General features: G+C 44.9%; 1 protein-coding gene across 8 annotated transcripts in view; it reads right to left on the reverse strand.

The window, feature by feature from the left end:
* CSNK1G1 (casein kinase 1 gamma 1) overlaps positions 1-20,349 on the reverse strand; it is a 172,069-nt gene that overhangs the window by 27,765 nt on the left and 123,955 nt on the right. For 6 of the 8 annotated variants that reach the window (XM_073618971.1, XM_073618969.1, XM_073618973.1 and 3 more), the window contains exons 7-9: positions 9,207-9,292; positions 2,991-3,075; positions 449-597 (exon numbers count right to left, since the gene is read on the reverse strand). In XM_073618971.1, the coding sequence (XP_073475072.1) occupies positions 449-597; positions 2,991-3,075; positions 9,207-9,292 (320 nt within the window). The remainder of the gene's footprint in view (positions 1-448; positions 598-2,990; positions 3,076-9,206; positions 9,293-20,349) is intronic. The other 2 variants (XM_073618970.1, XM_073618975.1) reach the window with 1 other exon arrangement.

Consider the following 20,349-nt stretch of genomic DNA (forward strand, 5'->3'; position numbering starts at 1 on the left):
ATCGCGCCTTGTCAGCGCGAATGGAGGAAAGCCGATAAACGGTACTTCATGGTTACCAAGTGATCAGCTGTGATTGGACACAGCTGATCACGTGGTAAAGGGCCTACGTCATAGGCTCTCTACCTAGATTGGAGTGCGCACGAGCAGCTTATCCTGCTGGACTTCATATGAAGCCCAGTCAGGATAACTGATCCCCACTGTGGCCATCATTCTCCTATAGGCCGGGTGGGATGTGGTTAAAAACAGGTACCCGCTCCCCCTCCCCCCAAAAGGTGCCAAATGTGGCACCAGGAGGGGGGGGGAGAAGAGAAGCAAACAAACAGAGCTTCCCCTTTTTGGTACAGCTCTGCTTTAGATCAATGGGTTTCGTTCGGTTCAGCTCTGGGACACAAACACACAAACACATTTTGTACAAATTAAACATTTGAGTTTTTAAAAAGCTACTCACAATTGGCCTGCCAACCCAATCATATACATAGTCAAAAGTGTATCCTTTTCGTTCAAAGAGTTCAGAGAACAGCGTTCTGAGATAGTCATAGTCCGGCTTCTCAAAGAAATCCAAACGCCTTACATATCTCAGGTAAGTTGCCATTTCTTCTGGAAAAAACAAATGCAAATGAAAGATGTTTCATTACAGTTTCTATATCACATACAATAGGCATCACACTCGCTATATGATATTCTTGATAAACTGGTCACATACTGTTATCTGATTACAATCTTCTACAGATCAACAAATGAATCTGTAATTGAAGGGGTTGTCTAATTGGAAATAAAATGAATGGATGGTATTAGGTAGCCATGTCTAAAGACTAGTACAATCTGTTCGTTTTTTTTTTTTTTTTTTTTTCGTTCAACTCAGCGGGTTGAACAATGAAAAAAAAAAAAAAAAAAAAAAGAACTGAAGAGCTTGGCAGGGTGGATTTGATTTAAATCAAGTCTGGATTTAAATCACTAGTAAAAAGAGTCGATTTTAATCATAATTTTTAAAGAGCAACTGTCATCTGTCCTGCAGCGGCTCCTCCTCTGACCCCCTGTTGACTCACCGACAGTCCCATTCACTTTAACGGGACGACTGGTGACGCGGCAGTGGCACAACAAGGTGAGGGCGTTGGCGGCAGCAGGTGAGTGGATGCCCGCTAAAAGGCACTGCCATGGTGTGTCTGAAATGACAGGTGCTCTTCAAATGTAAGGACTTATTCTTTCTGGTAGTTAGAATTTTTAATAGTTGCAAACAAAATGAAGGTTTCCTATATAGAATAATGTTTGTAAAACAGCGATATCAAAACCAATTCAATCATACAGTTTGTACGGTACATAGATTTGCAAAACAAAGGGATAAAGGAAGCTTCCTGAATTTTTTTTTTATGTCATGGTTACAGCGAAATTGTGTGAATGCATCAATGCAGTGCAAGTTATCTCAGCTTGGATTCATTGAATGAGTTAACCAAAAATGTAAATATTGCAGAATATACAGCCTTATGCTACATAACCAAGTGCCATTTCAGAATAAAAAACTAAATTCTTGAAGCATCTTAAATAGATATTTATCCAAAGGCATTTTATTAAAATAAAATTTGACCAAAAATAAAATCTGATTTAAATTTAAAAAAATTTAGATTTTTAGTGTATCAAAGTGATGGGTAAGTGAAAAGTTATCACTTAACCAACACTTTGATACACTATGAAGATTGGCAATCTGTGGTCTGGGGGCGTTGTGTGTGCGCCTTGCCCCGATACGGCTCTAGATTACCTCAGCTCCCAGGACAGACAACACTTCTGGCCCTGGTCCCACATTCATTATACACCATCGCATTTCATTCTATGCAAGAACCCAAGACTGGCAAAGTTTGCCTTTTCCTGTTGTGTTCAGTGCCATACTAGATTAGATGTTATTCTTTATATTCTAGCATCTGCCCCTGAGGAGTATTTATCACAAAACACATCAGGCATTTAGGATGCAGTTATATGCCTGTTAATAGGAATTAATCCAGACCTACCATCCACAATTAATCATGCCTACATAATCAATATAAATTTTATATAATATTGCTATGTGCCGTGCAGATGACATATGTAAATATATATATATATGAATGCATTTACCAAACTATTTTTAGACATTATAATGTGCTTCTAAACCAAAATGTGTATATATCTATGTATCCTTGATGTCCATGCCATGAGTGCATATGCATATATAGGTTTAATATTCTTTTTACTTGTTTTGTACTATTATGTATTACTACATCTATTTATGCCAACAAACATGTCGACTCACTGTCGCACCTCCACAAGTCAATAGCCTCATTTAAAGTCCCAAATGTCCTTCTTTATTTACCTGAACTAGGGATGGAGCATCTATTATATGCTTCATTTAAAGCCCCAACCCCCCCCCCCCCCCCCCATCATTTATGAACAATTAAACAAACTGTTCATGATTTTCACAGACTCAAGAACAAAAGTAAATTTACCAAGCAGGGCAGTGAAACTAAAATGTCAGGATAAAAGTTAAAGAATAGGAGCCCTACATCAAGTTTTTAAGCAAAAGTTTAAGCTCAACGGTAGTGTACCTTTAAATATACTTACTAGCGCTGTTTTTGCCACTGTGTGGTCCATATATTCCATGAATTCCTGATGTGCTCTGTATACTACACAAGGAATTCCTAAGGAATTGCTATATTTGAATATTAAAAGCAAACTTGAAATAGCTAACCAACTTATCTTTCAATATTCATAAAGTTTCTGCAGACTTCAGACAGATTGGAATCCATTCTTCAGCTTGGCCGAGGTTAATGGGGTGAATTACATGACAAATTCCATAGCCAACAGATCTGGAATTCTGCTAGAACTGGGCTGATTTAACAACTCAGCAAAATGGTGTGTGAAGCCAAGCTCTCTACAATTATTAAAACCTAACCTAGGAGACAACATTAGTAAACCACGTAGGTTGCACTATTAAAAGTTTTACACGGAAGAACGGTCCTTACCTGGGAAATTCTCACAAAGAACTTCTACAGGAGTGTTGCGTTTTGTATCTCCAATCTTCTGATAGCGTTCCTTAAGGGTATCCGCCTGTATAGTTGACAATACATGGGATAACATGACAGAATTCCATTTATAAGGAACTAAAAGCAACATGAAAGCCACACAACAATATTGTTATTGAGCTTAATTATTCTTATATTATATAAAAGGAAAACGCTGAAGAATGTAACCATGTAAAGGGCAAGAACAAGGCTTACAAGACTAGCTATCTTCCGGCCTAGTAAAAGAACACATTACTACACAATTACTTTACCTGTTTACCTCTATTTTTTTCAAACTACCATATCACGGGGCAGCGGTGTGGTGTAGTGGTTAGCACTTTCGCAGCAAAAGGGTCACTGGTTCAAATCCCAACCACGACACTGCCTGCCTGGAGTTTGCATGTTCTCCCTGTGCCTGCGTAGGTTTCCTCCGGGTACTCCGGTTTTCTCCTACACACCAAAGACATGCTGGTAGGTTTATTGGCTCCTGTCTAAATTGGCCCTAGTATGTATGAATATGAGTTAGGGACCTCAGATTGTAAGCTCCTTGAGGGTAGGGACTTATGTGATTGTACAATGTATATGAAAAAAAGGGTTGTGCAAATTGACGGCGCTATACAAGTATCGGAAATTAGGGCTGTCCAGATACCACTTTAAGACTGAGTACAAGTACCGATACTTTTTTCCAAGTACTCGCCGATACCGATACTTTTTTTTAATGTCATGTGACAGTGGCACATGTGTCAGTAGTTTGTTTTTACAACTTTATTTTTTACAATTATTTTTTTTAAATAATTTTTTACAATTTATTTTGTTATGTGTTTTTTACAATGCGTTCTTTTTATAAAGAGGGGGGGGGGGGGAGTGGACAGTGTTTTACATTTTATTATTTTTTACAATTAATTTCTTTTTATCATTTATTGCAATTCTTTTTTTTTATTATTAGCCCTGTTGGGGGGCTTTGGTAAGATATCAGGGGTCTTAATAGAGCCCTGACATCTCCCCTTTGAGACAGGGAAAGGGACTGAGGACACATGTTTCCCAGTCCCCTTCTCAGCAGCCTCAGCTGCACTGAAAATGAATGGAGAGGAGACAGAGGCTCCTCTCCATTCATAAACGGAGACATCGTAATCACAGGTTACGATGTTTCAGTTATGTGAATAGACAGAGTTGGTTATCGCTGACTGTTGATTCGCAAAAGGAAGGAGCCAGGTTTACTGGCTCCCATCTCCGCTCTCCATCCTGAGAGATCGAGGACAACCGAGGGGGGCACGGAGGACAACCGAGGGGGGCACGGAGGACAACCGAGGGGGGCACGGAGGACAACCGAGGGGGGCACGGAGGACAACCGAGGGGGGCACGGAGGACAACCGAGGGGGGCACGGAGGACAACCGAGGGGGGCACGGAGGACAACCGAGGGGGGCACGGAGGACAACCGAGGGGGGCACGGAGGACAACCGAGGGGGACACGGAGGACAACCGAGGGGGACACGGAGGACAACCGAGGGGGACACGGAGGACAACCGAGGGGGACACGGAGGACAACCGAGGGGGACACGGAGGACAACCGAGGGGGACACGGAGGACAACCGAGGGGGACACGGAGGACAACCGAGGGGGACACGGAGGACAACCGAGGGGGACAGAAAGGAGGAGGGGGACAGAAAGGAGGAGGGGGACAGAAAGGAGGAGGGGGACAGAAAGGAGGAGGGGGACAGAAAGGAGGAGAAGGGAGGGGGACAGCAGCAGAACAGAGAGGAACTGAAGGAGGATACAGGGACAGTCAGCGGTGATCGGTGCAGCTTTGGGGGCAGTTACAAGCACTGATCACCGCTGTGTAGGATTTCACTATAGCAGCTGGAAGGGGGAAGGGGGGGGGGGGGGGGGAGAGTGGAGAAACGGCTGTCAGGCTTTATTGAAATTTATAGAGGGTGATCGGTGCTTGTAACTCCCCCTCCGCACCGATCACCCTGACTGTCCAGGTATCGGGTGAAGCATCGGAGCATTTGCCCGAATACTCGGGCAAATGCTCGGTACCGATGCTAGTATCGGGACAACCCTACCGGAAATGAACAAAAAAAAAAAAAATGACAATAAATCTAACAATACCTTTCTACAGTCTGCTCTCTAGCCCTGCTTACGAGCATAAGGTTATAGAACCATCATTTAACAAGATATCAATATAAATGGACATATAACTAAACAACCATAGACTGGACAATAAATGCAAGCTATGCAACAGATTTGAGCTCTGTGGTGATAAGGTCCTGCAGGCAGAAAGCAACAAGAGGCAATATTTTGAAAAATAAATGTGAAACTGATTTCTCCGTTATCTATGGAGAAAGACAACCATATGATCACAGTACAAGTGTCACACGCATCTGAAACCCAAGTCAGGAAGAACACTGGGGTTGACTTACTAAAACTAAAGAGTGCAAAATATGGTGCAGCTCTGCACAGAAACCAATCAGCTTTCAGGCTGGGTTCACACTGGTACAACAGACACTCCGACATTGGGAGCGCATGACCTGTATAAAATCAACGGTTCCCTATGAGAGCAGTCTTAACTGGTCCGACTTGAGGATGATGATGGATAATGAAGAAGTCTCCCCCCTCCAAGACCATACAAGACCCTTTGGTCTGCTATGGATTTTAAGGGGAAACCCAGAGGCGGCTCTCTAATTAGGCGAAATAGGCGGTGGCCTAAGGCCTCGCAGTCATAGGGGCCTCGCACAGCTGGCTAGTTTACCTAGTTAGAGAGCCGCCTCGTTCAGCAGCAGAGATCTCCGTCTTGAGTCCCCTCGCTCTGCTACAGGGAGATATAACAGGCTGTGGGTGAGATGTGTGTGATCGCAGCTCACATACATCTCCGGATCACAGACAGGGAGAGCCGCTCAGTGAGCCTGTTCTGACAGATCTCCCCCCTCCCCCTGCTGCCCGCACAGCCAGACAGAAGAGGAGAGAGAGAGCTTCTGCTCCTCCTCCTCCCGCCCTCTCCTCCTGTGTCTGCCCCGCCCACTCTCCTTGGCAGTGTTCTCTGTTCTGCCTCAGAGAAGGGGATGTGTGGGCGGGAAGATTCAAGCTGGAGCCCAGGAAAAGGACAAGGGGAGTCTGATCCATCCATCCATCCATCCAGTCCCTCCTGCCTCCCAGTGAGTACACTGATGTAGGGGATGCTCTTCCTTCCCTTCTTTCCCCATCCCCCTCTCTTTCTTTCTTTCTTTCCTTCTTTCTTTCTTTCCCCATCCCCCCCTCTTTCTTTCTTTCCTTCTTTCTTTCCCCATCCCCCCCTCTTTCTTTCCTTCTTTCTTTCCCCATCCCCCTCTCTTTCTTTCTTTCCTTCTTTCTTTCCCCATCCCCCTCTCTTTCTTTCTTTCCTTCTTTCTTTCCCCATCCCCCTCTCTTTCTTTCCTTCTTTCTTTCCCCATCCCCCTCTCTTTCTTTCTTTCCTTCTTTCTTTCCCCATCCCCCTCTCTTTCTTTCTTTCCTTCTTTCTTTCCCCATCCCCCTCTCTTTCTTTCTTTCCTTCTTTCTTTCCCCATCCCCCTCTTTCTTTCTTTCCTTCTTTCTTTCCCCATCCCCCTCTCTTTCTTTCTTTCCTTCTTTCTTTCCCCATCCCCCTCTCTTTCTTTCTTTCCTTCTTTCTTTCCCCATCCCCCTCTCTTTCTTTCCTTCTTTCTTTCCCCATCCCCCTCTCTTTCTTTCTTTCCTTCTTTCTTTCCCCATCCCCCTCTCTTTCTTTCTTTCCTTCTTTCTTTCCTTCTTTCTTTCCCCATCCCCCTCTCTTTCTTTCCTTCTTTCTTTCCCCATCCCCCTCTTTCTTTCTTTCCCCATCCCCCTCTCTTTCTTTCTTTCCTTCTTTCTTTCCCCATCCCCCTCTCTTTCTTTCTTTCCTTCCTTCCTTCTTTCTTTCTCCATCCCCCTTTATTTCTCTCTTTGTGACAGCCTACCAGAATAGGTAGGATCCGTGAGAGCAGCTTCCCTGTGCAGCTCTGCTTGAGGAAAATATATCTTTATTATGCCCACTTACCTACCCCCTGTACTTTCCACTCCCCTATACTGTACACTCCTAATACAGTTCATAATACAGTGGGGCCTCATGTCTAAGTTTTGCCTAAGGCCTCACAAAGTCTAGAGCCGCCTCTGGGGAAACCACACACCAAGAAACGGTGTGGGGTCCCCCCCAAAATCCATGCAAGACCCTTATCCAAGCACGCAGCCCGGCAGGTCAAGAAAGGGGGTGAGGACGCCCCCCCTTCCCAAAGCCCCTAGTCCCCATGTTGATGGGGACAAGGGCCTCTTCCCCACAACCCTGGCCGGTGGTTGTCGGGGTCTACAGAGGGCTTATCAGAATCTGGAAGCCGCTGTTTAAAAAGGGGGCCCCGGATCCTGGCCCCCCACCCTATGTGAACAAGTATGGGGTAACATTGTACCCCTATTCATTCACCTAAAAAAATAAATAAATAATAAATAAAAAAAGTGTCAAAAATAAAAACAGCACACAGGCTTTTGACAAATTTATTAAAGCAGCTCCAGCTTCTGCTCCACTGACATATTCTTCCCGTTGCCAGTTCTCTCTGCTGATGTCTTCTCCCTCTTTGGGTTCTCTCAATGCTCTTTCCCACTGTAATGCTAGGGCCGCCATGTGCCATTACTTTTATAGTCATGGAGCGTGGCCATCGGGTGACATCATCCGAAGGCCTCGTCCTCTTGTAATGTCACCATCTGGGGCATGATGGGGAAGAAACATTACAAGAGGGGGGGGCGTTGGATGATGTCAGTGGATGGCCACACCCCATGGCTATATAAGTAATGGCACATGGCAGCCCTAGCATTACAGCGGGAGAGAGCGTTGAAAGAACCAAGAGAGGGAGAAGACGTTAGTAGAGAGAGGAGAACCGGCAGAGGGAGAAGACTTCAACAGAGACGAGAACATCAGAAGGAGACGAGTCGCCAGAGCTGCCTTATTAAATTAAATTACTTTGTCAAAAACCTGTGTGCAGTTTTATATATATTTATTTATTAATTAGGTGAATGGGTAGGGGGTACGATGTACCCCCTACTCATTCACATAGGGTGGGGGGCCAGGATCTGGGGATCTCCTTGTTAAAGGGGCTTCCAGATTGCGATAAGGCCCCCCCCAGCCGCAGACCCAGACAAACACCGGCCAGGGATGTTGGGAAGAGGCCCTAGCCGCAGACCCCGACAACCACCGGTTAGGGATGTTGGGAAGAGGCCCTGGCCGCAGACCCTGACAACTACCGGCCAGGGATGTTGGGAAGAGGCCCTGGCCCCCATCATCATGGGGACAATGTGCTTTGGGGTGGGGAGCGCACCCACCCACCTATGTTGAGGGAATGTGGCCTGCTATGGATCAGTAAAAGGGGGGGCGCTCCCTTGTCCCCACCCCCTTTCCTGACCTGCCGGGCTGCGTGCTCCGATAGGGGTCTAGCATTGATTTTGGGGGGTTCCCCAAGCCTTTTGGCATGGGGGTTCCCCTTAAAATCTAGACCAGACTGAAGGGTCTGGTATGGTCTTGGAGGGGTGATCCTTTTTTTTTTATTTAATTTGGCGGGGAGTTTCCCCTAATGATTTATACTAGGCACAAAGGGTCTGGTATTGTCAGGATCAAAGTCGTATCCACAGTCGTATGACCGTCATGTCCTACCACTGTGAACCTTATAGTCAAAGCTTAAATGAACAAACTGAAATTAGAAGCTTTTTGACGACCATGAACAGCTGTACCAAACTTTGCACTCTCCAGCTTTAGTAAATCAGCCCCAATGTGTCAGATACCACTGAGACACAGCTTTCACACAAACAAAAACTCCTCTTCTGGGGTTCCCTGCCAGTGATTTTAGTTTCTCTTCTGAAAGTGCCCCTATAGCAAGCTGCTTTCTATGGGAGCACATCTGCAGGCTCACTCCCACACAGGAGGCTCGTTTCCGCACCCTCCTCACAGGATTTGACAGCAGGAGCAGCCAATTGGTCCGGCGAGGGGATGAACACAGACTGGCACAGCGCTGGATCGAGAAAGATGGAGAAAAGAAAAGATGGAGTTACCATCTTTCACCTAGTGAAAGATGGTAACTTTGTTTTCCACAAATAGAGACTGTACAATCTACAACTGTAGATCTAGGAAGTATTCTCAAACTGGAGGGAAAAAAAATGCTTACCTTAAGGCCTTGCCATGGAAGGCTCCCTCGCAAAAAATACATGAACATGTGTCCCAAGGCTTCCAAGTCATCTCTCCGACTTTGCTCTTAAAGAAAAGAAAAAGGAAAAAAAAAAAAAAGGCAGCCAAGCCCTTTAAGCAATCATATGAAATCGTGATTATATCAGCATATCATTTTAGCATACTTTAATTTGGTGGAATGCTTAAAATATGAATAGTTTTTTTTTTTAACACACAAATATATACTTACCTGCTCTGTGCAGTGGTTTTGCACAGAGCAGCCCGATCCTCTTTTCAGGTCCCCCACCGGTGCTCCTTACTCCTCCCCCTGGACCAGTGCCCCTAATAGCAAGCTAACTGCTATGGGGGCACCAGTGTGTGCTCGCTCCCAAAGTATTCAGAAGAGACAGAGCCACGGCTCAGCCCCAACCCCCCCGTGCTCTTCTCACTGGCTGTGAATGAATGCAGTGGAAGCCAATGGCTCCCACAGTTGTGTCTCAGCCAAGGAGAGGATAGAATGACCCGGGACAGCCGAGGCTTCTATGCACATTGCTGGATCAAGAGGGGGCTAAGGTGAGTATAAGCAGCAATAGCCCCTACAACTAAATACAATATACAATAAAGAATGAAAACTGCTTCATTTAAAGCACAAAACAGTCACAAAAACACTGAACATGAACGTTCCAATTCAAGTAACTCACAAAAAAAACCACTAAAAGAAAAGTTAAAGCTAAACTCTAGGGAGGAGAGAAAAAAAAATAAAAAAAATTAAAAAAAAAAATCACACGTGCATAAGTATTCACAGCCTTTTCTATGATACTCAAAATTAGGCTCAGCTGCCTCCCGTTTCCACTTATCATCCTTGAGATGATTCTACAACTTGACTGGAGTTCACCTGTGGTAAATTCAGTTGAATGGACAGGATTTGGAAAGGCAGACACTTGTCTATATAAGGTCCCACAGTTTACAGTGCATGTCAGAGCATAAACTAAGCCATGAAGTCCAAGGAATGGTCTGTAGACCTCCGAGACAGGATTGTATTGAGGCACAGATCTGGGGAAGCGTACAAAAACATAGCTGCAGCATTGAAAGTCCCAATAAGCACAGTGGCCTCCATTTGTAAATGAAAGTAGTTTGGAACCACCAGGACTCTTCCTAGAGTGGGCCACCTGGCCAAACTGAGCGACTGGGGGAGAAGGGTTTTAGCAAGTGAGGTGACCAAGAAACGCTCCAGCATTTCTCCGTGGAGAGGGGAGCCTTCCAGAAGAACCACTATCTATGCAGCACTCGGGTCTGTATTGTAGAGAGGCCAGACGGAAGCCACTCCTCCGTAAAAGGCACATGACAGTCTACCTGGAGTTTGCCAAAAGGCACCTGAATGACTCTCAGACCATGAGAAACAAAATTCTCAGAGCTGATACAACAAAGATTGAACTCTTTGGCCTGAATGACAAGCATCATGTCTTGTGAAAACTAGGTACCACCCACCTTGGCAAATACTAGCCCTACAGTGAAGCATGGTAGTGGCATCATGCTGTGGGGATTTTTTTCATCAGCAGGAACTAGGACACTAGTCAGGATTGAGGGAAAGATGAATGAAGCAATGTACAGACATCCTTGATGAAAACCTGCTTCAGAGCGTTCAGGACATCATACTGGGGTGAAGGTTTAGCTTCCAACAGGACAATGACCCTAAGCACACAGCCAAGATAACAAAGGAGTAGCTACGGGACAAATCTGTGAATGTCCTGGAGTGGGCCAGCCAGAGCCCAGATTTTAACCCGATTGGCTATGCACCAATGCTCTCCATCCAACCTGATGAAGCTTAAGAGGTCCTGCAAAGAAGGATGGGAGAAACTGCCCAAAAATAGGTGTGCCAAGATTGTATCATCATACTCAAAAAGACTTAAGGCTGCAATTCATGTCAAAGGTGCTCCAACAAAGTATTGAGCAAAGGCTGTGATTACTTATATACACGTTTTTTTATTTTTAATACATTTGCAAAGATTGCAAACTTCTTTCACATTGTCTTAATGAGGTATGGTTTGTAGACTTGAGTAAAATAATGAATTTAATCCATTTGGGAATAAGGCTGTAACATAAAATGTGGAAAAAGTGAAGCACTGTGAATACTTCCTAGATGCACTGTATACACACACACACACACACACACACCTGCAATGCAAGGGTAAAATGCAGGTTTTTGTCTTTGGTATAAGAAAAAAAAAAAAAAAAAAAAAAAAAAAAACGCACAAGTCCTTTGCTCCCTCTGCAGCCGGTGATTACCTCTTCTCTCCAATGTTCTGGGTCCAATGCTAGTTCTCAGCATAATAGCTTACAATGCAAGACCACTGGTCCAGCATTGTAGCCTATAACATCAGAACTGTGACTGCTGGATAGAGCACCTTAAAGAAATGGTTTTGGGTGACTGGTCACTTGGAAGGAAGCTTGCAGGAGCGAGGAATGAGGCAAGTAAAAATCTTTCCTGGTTCCCTGTGCAAAAATGAGCATTTATACACCTACAGATTGAGTTGAGCCCCACTGTATTTTTTTTCTTTTCCCTGGAGTTCAGCTTTAAAAATGTACAGAAGCTTCAGCTATATATATCTTCAGCTCTATTAGGAAAATTCAGTAATGCCTTACCATGCATTCTAACAATGTCCTGCTACTAAATGTTCCCAACCAGTACAGTAAGCATCTTATGCCATCACAGAGGTTGTTTTTTTTTAGTGTAAATACACACACACGCAAAATACTTAACATATGGATGTGGTTAGGTTACAACTAGAAATTCATCACATTTTACAAATTCCCCTTTAACATTTTCTCTACGAGAATACTAAAAAGGAAAAAAAATAAAAAATAAATAAAAAGTGAAAAACCCTTTTAAAAGAGCCATTAGCAAAGTTTAACTGGGTCTAAAAAAAAAAAAAAAAAAGTCTACAAGCATTTAACATAGAAAATGTGGATGCAAGACTAAAGCAGGTTACAATAACGATATAACATTTTACACCGTAGTTGCCATAGAAATCATACGATTATACTCTTTGTTATAGAGATTGTCAAAGCAGCAAGCAACAGGAGGATAATAAGACGTTTAATGATACCAACTCTGGAACTGACAGCCAATCACACCTCCATACAGCAAACTATAGCATTTAAATGCATATTCTTGCTGTGGGTTACCAAAGACATACATTATGTATCACAAGCTTAGTACAAGGCATGACATAAAATAAAAGGACTCATCCAAGACTATAGGATTAGTAGCTTCTGCCACATTCAGCTTAGTCATTACAGGATCATTATTCTGTGAAGGTGAAGCAAACACCTCTGCATAATAGACTTTTTAAACCTTTTTTCCCCCAAATAGAGATTAGTTCAAGACAGCCCTACCAACAGACTACTTTTCACGTGCATGAAGTGGTGAACTTCGTTGTCATCAGTTATTGCTAACTGATGTTCCTGCCGGAGGCATGCTGCTGGCCATGCTTTATGCCAAGTTTCACCAATTTCATTTGTCTTTTAAAAACATAAAAACCTACCACCAATACATTTTGATCATTACATGGCAATAAAAAAATAAATAAATAAAAAACACGTTTTAGCAAATCGCATGTGTCAACCGGGAGATCTGCTGATCCTGCCAGTGAAAATCACCCTTATGCAGATTCTGGCGATGGGGTGACAATGCTGCCATACTGCTCCTGAATGCACAGCAGCGTAGTCACCCTGATGTAGCTTGTGCCTCTTAGCACCATAGTGAGATGAGAAAACCTTGTGGGGGAAATGGGTAACAGAATAAGTACTGCTCCACAAGCCAGTAGCTTGTAAATCAGCAGAAAGACAGAACTGCCTCTGCTGCTAAAACCTCCCCATTAACAGTTGGATCTGCAAAAAAAAAAAAGGGGGGGGGGTGCATGGCACACACATGCACACTATTTTCTTTTTTTTTATAATTTATGGAGCTCATGCATCAAATAGTAACTTGGATTATGGTACCTGTTTAGACTGTAATAAAGTAGCCTTTAGATGGACTTTATGCCTCCTCAGCAAAATAAACAGGAAAAACCTGCATCTAGAAATCCTCACAATCACATATTATAAACTGCTTCAAGTAAACCCCAAAACTGAGATTTGAACTTTTCCATCAACTGTCTACAGCAGTAGTCTCCAAACTGCAGCCCTGGGGCTGGATGTGGCCCTTTGAGTGCCTTCATCTGGTCCTTTGAGACATAATTCCTTCCGCTGACACCGCCAATGGGGCACAATTCCTTCCATTGACACCAACTATTTCTCCCTCTAATACAAAAGATGAGGCATAGTCTACTCCCACTGGACACTAGTCCAGCTCCCCTAAAGTCTCAAGATAGTAAACTGCTCCCTTTCCTTAGAAAGTTTGGAGATCCCTGGACTACAGCATTATCCCAGATATTTGGAAATAATAATGAAGTTATTCTTGCCCCGGTGACCATTGTGAGACCCAAAATTTTACAGTTACTGGAACAGGAGGCAAGGGAAAACCAAGAGAACCAAAAGGGAATTTCCCCGAAACTTTTGAGAGATTTCTTATCACATATGTGTGCCTCAAAATTTCCCCAAAGGAATAAAAGGCACCTGAGAATTTTAAACCACTTTCTACTTAAACTTTCTCCAATAAAAAAAAATTGGATAATTGCTAAAGCTAACATCAGCTTCAGACTCATCCAAAAGGTTTCTGGAGAGAAGGAAAAAAAATTAAATTAAGTCTTATAGCCACAATGTGTAAAGATCAATTTAAGCCAGTGGGTTAACAACCACTTAACTACTGGGCCATAGCCGAATGACAGCTACAGCACGGCTCGCTAACTCTGGGAGGGCGTACATTAACGGGACACGCACAGGGGAGTATCCATCACGCGGATCGCGGTAAATTGCTGCTGACAGTGGCCATTTACCACGTAATCGCTCCATCAAATGACGGAGCGAGCACTTATAAACAAACCGGCTTCATGTCCGGTTCCTCTCTCCCCTCTCTGTACCGATCGGTACAGTGTGAGCGGAGGGGAGAGATCGGGTGCAGCAGCGCTGTGGGCTGGATGTGTAGTAGAAAAAAAAATGACATGTTCAAAAGACACATTATGCCTCATAGATTATACGTTGGGGTGTTATCTTTCCAAAATGAGGTCATTTTTGGGGCGTTTCCATTGTCCTGGTGCTGCAGGGCGTTCAAAAGTGTAAGAGGTAGTCAAGAAATTGTATGTGTAATTTATGCTCCTAGAATGCTTAATGGAGCTCCCTCAATGTTGGGCCAGGCTGTGTAAAAGTCTCACACACGTGGTATCGCCGTACTCAGGAGGAGTAGCAGAATGTGGATTGGGGTGTAATTTGTGACATGCATATGTTGTGCGTGAGAAATAACCTGCTAATATGAAAATTTTGTGGGAAAAAAAAAAATCTTGATTTTCCAAAGAATTGTGGGAAAAAAATTACAACTTCAAATAAACTCGCCAAGCCTCTTACTAAATACCTTGGAATGTCTACTTTCCAAAAAGGGGTCATTTGATATTTGTACTTTCTTGGCTTGTTAGGGTCTCAAGAACTGAGATGAGAGGCAGTCAGTACTTCAGGTGTGATCAATTTTCAGAGATTGGCACCATAGCTTGTGGAGTCTATAACTTTCACAAAGACCAAATAATATACACAGATTTGGGTTATTTTTACCAAAGATATGTAGCAGTATAAATTTTGGCCAAAATTTACCACCAAAAGAAAGCTCTATTTGTGTAAAAAAAAAAAAAAAAAAAGACACAAATTTCATAAGGGTACAGTGTTGCATAACTGAGTAATTGTCATTCAAAATGTGAGAGCACCAAAAGCTGAAAATTGGTCTGGTTAGGAAGGTGGTTTAAGTGCCCAGTGGGTAAGTGGTTAACTTATTCTGTGTCCCTAATAAAAACACACACACCCCCCCTCCAAAAAAAAAAATTAAAACTGCAAAATATGTTCTTAAATAAAAAATTCCTAGCTTTGTTCTGAAAAGCTTAAAGGCCATGTTCACCTTTTCATGAAGAATTTCACTTTTCATAATAATTTATCGGCATATAACACGCACCGGCATATAACACGCACGCCGAGTTTAGGAGGAAATTTTAAGGAAAAAAAAAAAAAAAACTTACATTCAAATGCCCATAAATGCAGCCTTATCAGTGTCCATCTGCATGCTTGTCCAGATACATAGGATGAAACAAAAAATTCTTTACCACCGCTCCAGGCTATTCAGGCTCAAGTCTCCTGTCCTCCACTGTGTGAAAAGGTGAGAGCTCCAGGTGCTGGCAATTGCTGATGCAATTGTATGCGTGCAGGAAAAGATCCTGACAGCCGCACTCAGGAATACAAATGGAATCTTCTTTATTCAAAAATGTGGCATAAAATTAGTACATGACACAGCTGAAGCAGTACAGGTTTAGCCGCCAATGCGTTTCACGCTCTCACAGAGCTCTTACTCAGTACTGAGCGACTTGTCAGTGACACTGCAGTTTGAAAATGGCGGCGCCGGCGCCGAGATACACAGAGCCGGCTCCTTGACTCTTCTCAGCTCCTCTCGTAGTCCCGCCCAGACTGGGCCTGACTGAGCGGAGCAGAGCGCCGCCCATATACATACATAGCCGAGTGTACTCGGCTAAGTTCGGCTAGCTCCGCTCACAGTCACGCCCAGTCCCTGTGTTATGTCAATTATAGGGCAGGACTGGGCGTGACTGTGAGCGGAGCTAGCCGAGTACACTCGGCTATCTATGTATATCGGCGGCCGGCTCGCTCCGATCACAAAAAGGGGGGGGGAAATCGGCGTATAACACACACCCATGATTTTCCCCTGATTTTAAGGGGAAAAACGTGCGTGTTATACGCCAATAAATATGGTATTTATTTTCTGCCCAAGCCATGCCAATGTGCTTATCTCTCACTTATTTACTCTAAGTCAGCCTCCAGTTTGCACCCCTCTAAATCAAAAATGTTAAAAAACGCAATCGGAGACCTGACTTCCTGTAACATGTGACAGGCAAGGACCTGTCTAATTTGATCAGTGGCAGCCCGTCCATTAGGGGCACACGGACGCCACTCACCCATCCATGCCTCCGGCCCCCAAATCTACATGCAGGGTGTTGGACAGATAGATCCAAAGAGAATCCCCCCCCCCCCCCCCCCCCCAAGCATGATTAGAGCCTAAGGCTTTTATAGGCTTCAAAAAAAAAAAAAAAATGGATGGGCTCAGGGTGCAGAACTCTGCACCCTGAGCCCACCCAGTTGTGCGACATTGGCCATTGTCACACTGATTCTCCTCCCAGCCAATCAGCTGGTTGCTGGTGTTCCCCACCTAAATGTCCGTCTACTGCGCCGAGCCGCCCCCCCCAAATTATTGAGCACCAGCCACCACTGCATTTGATACAAATGATATGGGTTGTTCAGGCAGGTCCTCCTACTCCATAGCTTTCGTAAAGCTAAAGGAAATTGTACAGAGATTATACAATGAGACTGCATAGCGTATGGGCAGCTTTAAAGAAATATGTGGGAGGGAGTGGATAGAGACAGACATTTAGCTGTCATTGTTCTTGTGTAAACACAAAAATTTCACTTGCAGGCCCCATTCACCTCTAGGGTTGTGGGAGTTCACTTTTACGGTGCGTTTTTTCCCAGTGACATGCATAGGGCAGCCCACGGATTTCATAAGGCTGCCTTACACATGGTCAAGTAGCTCATTGGGCATTTTTGTGTGTTGCGCTTTGCCTGTTCATCACACGTTTTTCCATGTTTGTTGCATTTTTTCAAGCGAAAAGCAAGCGTTTTCTTGTGCATTTGGGGTGCAGTTAATTATTGGCACTGAAAGCGTGAATAGTTAATTTCAAGTGTAAAAAAGTGGCCATACACTAAACAATCTGATATTTTTTTGCATTAGCTCATTTAGATTTATCAAAAAGAAAAAAAGAAAGTCACACCTATCTATCCAATCACGCTAGATCCAATCAGGCAGGCCCTTGCACTACATAGTTGAGGGTAGATCTAAAGAAGATTGTACAAACTGTATAATGTACAGCGAGTTTTACAGACTTCCAGAGACACACTTCTCATGTTTTCAATACTACGGCTCATGACACGCTGCCAAATGAACAGGCTGTGTAAAGCCCATTACATGCAGGCTGAATGTCGGGTGGCATCAGCCAATTCATAAGAAACTAGCCGACATTCAGCCTGTGTGTACTGCTGCTGGTCTGACAGAAGCTGGCTAGCATCTGACGAAGGAGCATGACCAAGAAACTTCTGCCGATTGGCTCCCGATCAGTGCTCAGCCATTGGCTGACTGGAGTGTTCTGGTGGGGGGTTAGGGGTGGGGGTGGCGCCCCACGGTCAGAACACAATAGAACAGCAGGGGAAGGGGAAAATTGCTTTACTATCTTTGGATTGTTAGTACAGTGGCTCGGACTGGAGCCATCAGATTTTTTTTCCATTCAGCCCACTGGGTTGAATGAAAAAAGCTAGCAGTGTATTAAGCTTAACCACTAGCCTACCGCCCACCGTCATATGATGGCGGGACGGTAAGCCTCTTGTTCTGGGCGGACGTCATATGATGTGAGCCCGTTTAAACAGGGCATGCGTGCGATCGTGAGCGCGCAGCCCTGTACTGTCGGTGGCGGCGTGTCACTGAGACACCGCTCGTCACCGACAGGGGTGAACAGCCATTGGGCATGGCTGTTTACCTCGTGATCGGCCATGATGAAGTCACGGCCAATCGCTAATGGTACATCCCCGCATTGCACGGCACATGCGCGCGATCGTTTGTTCCCGGGAACACTGCTCTTCACCGACGATAGTACACAGCCATTGGCCAGGGCTGTGTACCATGTGATCGGCTGTGATCCATTCACAGCCGATCACTAACTGTAAACAAAGAGCTGTCACTAGCTGTTACTAGCCCTTCTCTCCTCACACACCGTTTCCAGTGTGAGGAGAGAAGAGCCAGGAGCAGTGAGTTACAGATCTATGTATTGTAGTGTCTGCACCAACACCACACCTGTCCCATCGCCCCCCCCAATTGTCATCTGTCACCCAACAGTCACCCCATAAAAAGTGCACCTGTCACATAGAGACTGCCATCAGTGACCTGCGCTGTCACCCGTCACCCACCAGTGACCGTGCCCTGTCACCCATCAGTGACCATCAGCAGTGCACCCGTCGCCCATCAGTGACCGTCGCCTGTCAACAATCTGTGACTATCACCTGTCACCGTCCGTGGCCTGTCACCCATCAGTGACCGTGCCCTCTCACCCGTCACCCATCAGTGACCGTGCCCTGTCACCCATCAGTGACCGTGCCCTGTCACCCATCAGTGACCGTGCCCTGTCACCCATCAGTGACCGTGCCCTGTCACCCGTCACCCATCAGTGACCGTGCCCTGTCACCCATCAGTGACCGTCGCCTGTCAATTATCTGTGACCATCGCCCATCACACCATCAACTCTCAGTGAACGTCACCTTCCACCCATCACACAGCCCATCAGTGACCGTCACCTGTCACCCGTCGCACAGCTACCCGCCACACAGTCATGTCCAAAAGAGGATATACTAGTGAGGAGGCGTTCCAGATCCTCTCTGACTGATGAGAGCACCGGGGAATTCTCATCAGAGTCCAATTCTGATTCCGAATCAAATTCGGCATTTGAACCGATCAAGAGTAGCAATGATTCGGATGAAGAATGGGTCCTTCCTAAAAGGGCACGACACTCTGGAAACCAGGAAGCCGCCAGCAACCAGGATTATATTCCCAGGCATAGTACCAGCTCTGCCGCCAGAAATAGGCCCCAGGAAGAAAGTACCAGTGCTGCCGCCAGCAATAGGCCCCAGGAACAAAGGCCCAGTACCAGTGCTGCCACCAGAGATAGGCCCCGCGCACAAATGCCCAGTACCAGTGCTGCCACATAACACCTGAGTACCAGCACAGGAAATTCAACTCCCCCAACTACTGGAGTGTCACGTCCCCCAAGAGCCAGGGCCACTACATACATGCCAGATGGTCTTGCCAACCCAACATGGCTGCCTTCCAACTCGGGATCACCAAATATTCCCCCTTTCACAGCACAGCCAGGTGTGCAGGCCAACACCCAAAATTTTACAGAGATCAATTTTTTTCACCTGTTTTTGCCCGACACTTTGCTGCAGTTCATTGTGGACCAGACAAATTTGTATGCCCAGCAGTATATTGCCAGCAACCCCCAATCATCTTATGCCCGTCCGTTTGAGTGGAGAGATTTGAATTTGGAGGAGGAGTTCAAATTGTTTTTGGGCCTCACCCTAAATATGGGGCTTACAAAAAAAAATGAAGGACATACCTATTGGTCCACCCACCCCATCCACCATATGCCCATGTATTCTGCCGCAATGTCCAGGTCCCGATATGAGAGGATTATGAGATTCTTTCATTTTAACGACAACACCCAGTGCCCTCCCCGCAATCATCCAAATTCCGATAAGCTATACAAGATTCGCCCACTGATAAATTTATTTTCCCAACTATTTGCAGAACTCTATGTCCCCGAGAAGAATATGTGTGGATGAGTCCCTGGTACAATTTTCAGGCCGGCTAGGAATAAAACAATATATTCCCAGCAAAAAGGCCAAACATGGAGTCAAATTTTACAAGCTGTGTGAGAGAGCCACGGGATATCTATATGCGTTCCGCATATGAGGGAAGAGATTCCCAGCTCCAGCCCCCTGAGTGCCCGGCCTACATGGGCACAACTGGAAAAATCGTATGGGACCTGGCTTACCCACTTCTGAAAAAACACTATCATATATACCTGGACAACATTTATACCAGCCTGCCCCTTTTCAGACACCTATATATCGAAAAAACCCTGGCCTGCGGGACCTCAAGAAAAAATAGGAAGGGCTTCCCACAATCCATAGTGAACAAAAAGCTGCAAAGGGGGGAAAGAGCAACACTGAGATGTAATGAAGTGCTGGCCTTGAGGTGGAAGGATAACAGGAACGTGCACATGATGTCCACCATTCATGATGACACTACAGTTGTAATTCAGCGAAGAAGAGGTCCCATTGAAAAACCGACATGTGTCCAAGACTATAATCTCTACATAGGGGGGGTGGATTTCAAT

The sequence above is a fragment of the Aquarana catesbeiana genome, linkage group LG03 (assembly GCF_042186555.1).
Source record: "Aquarana catesbeiana isolate 2022-GZ linkage group LG03, ASM4218655v1, whole genome shotgun sequence".
In the NCBI taxonomy this organism is placed as follows: Eukaryota; Metazoa; Chordata; class Amphibia; order Anura; family Ranidae; genus Aquarana; species Aquarana catesbeiana.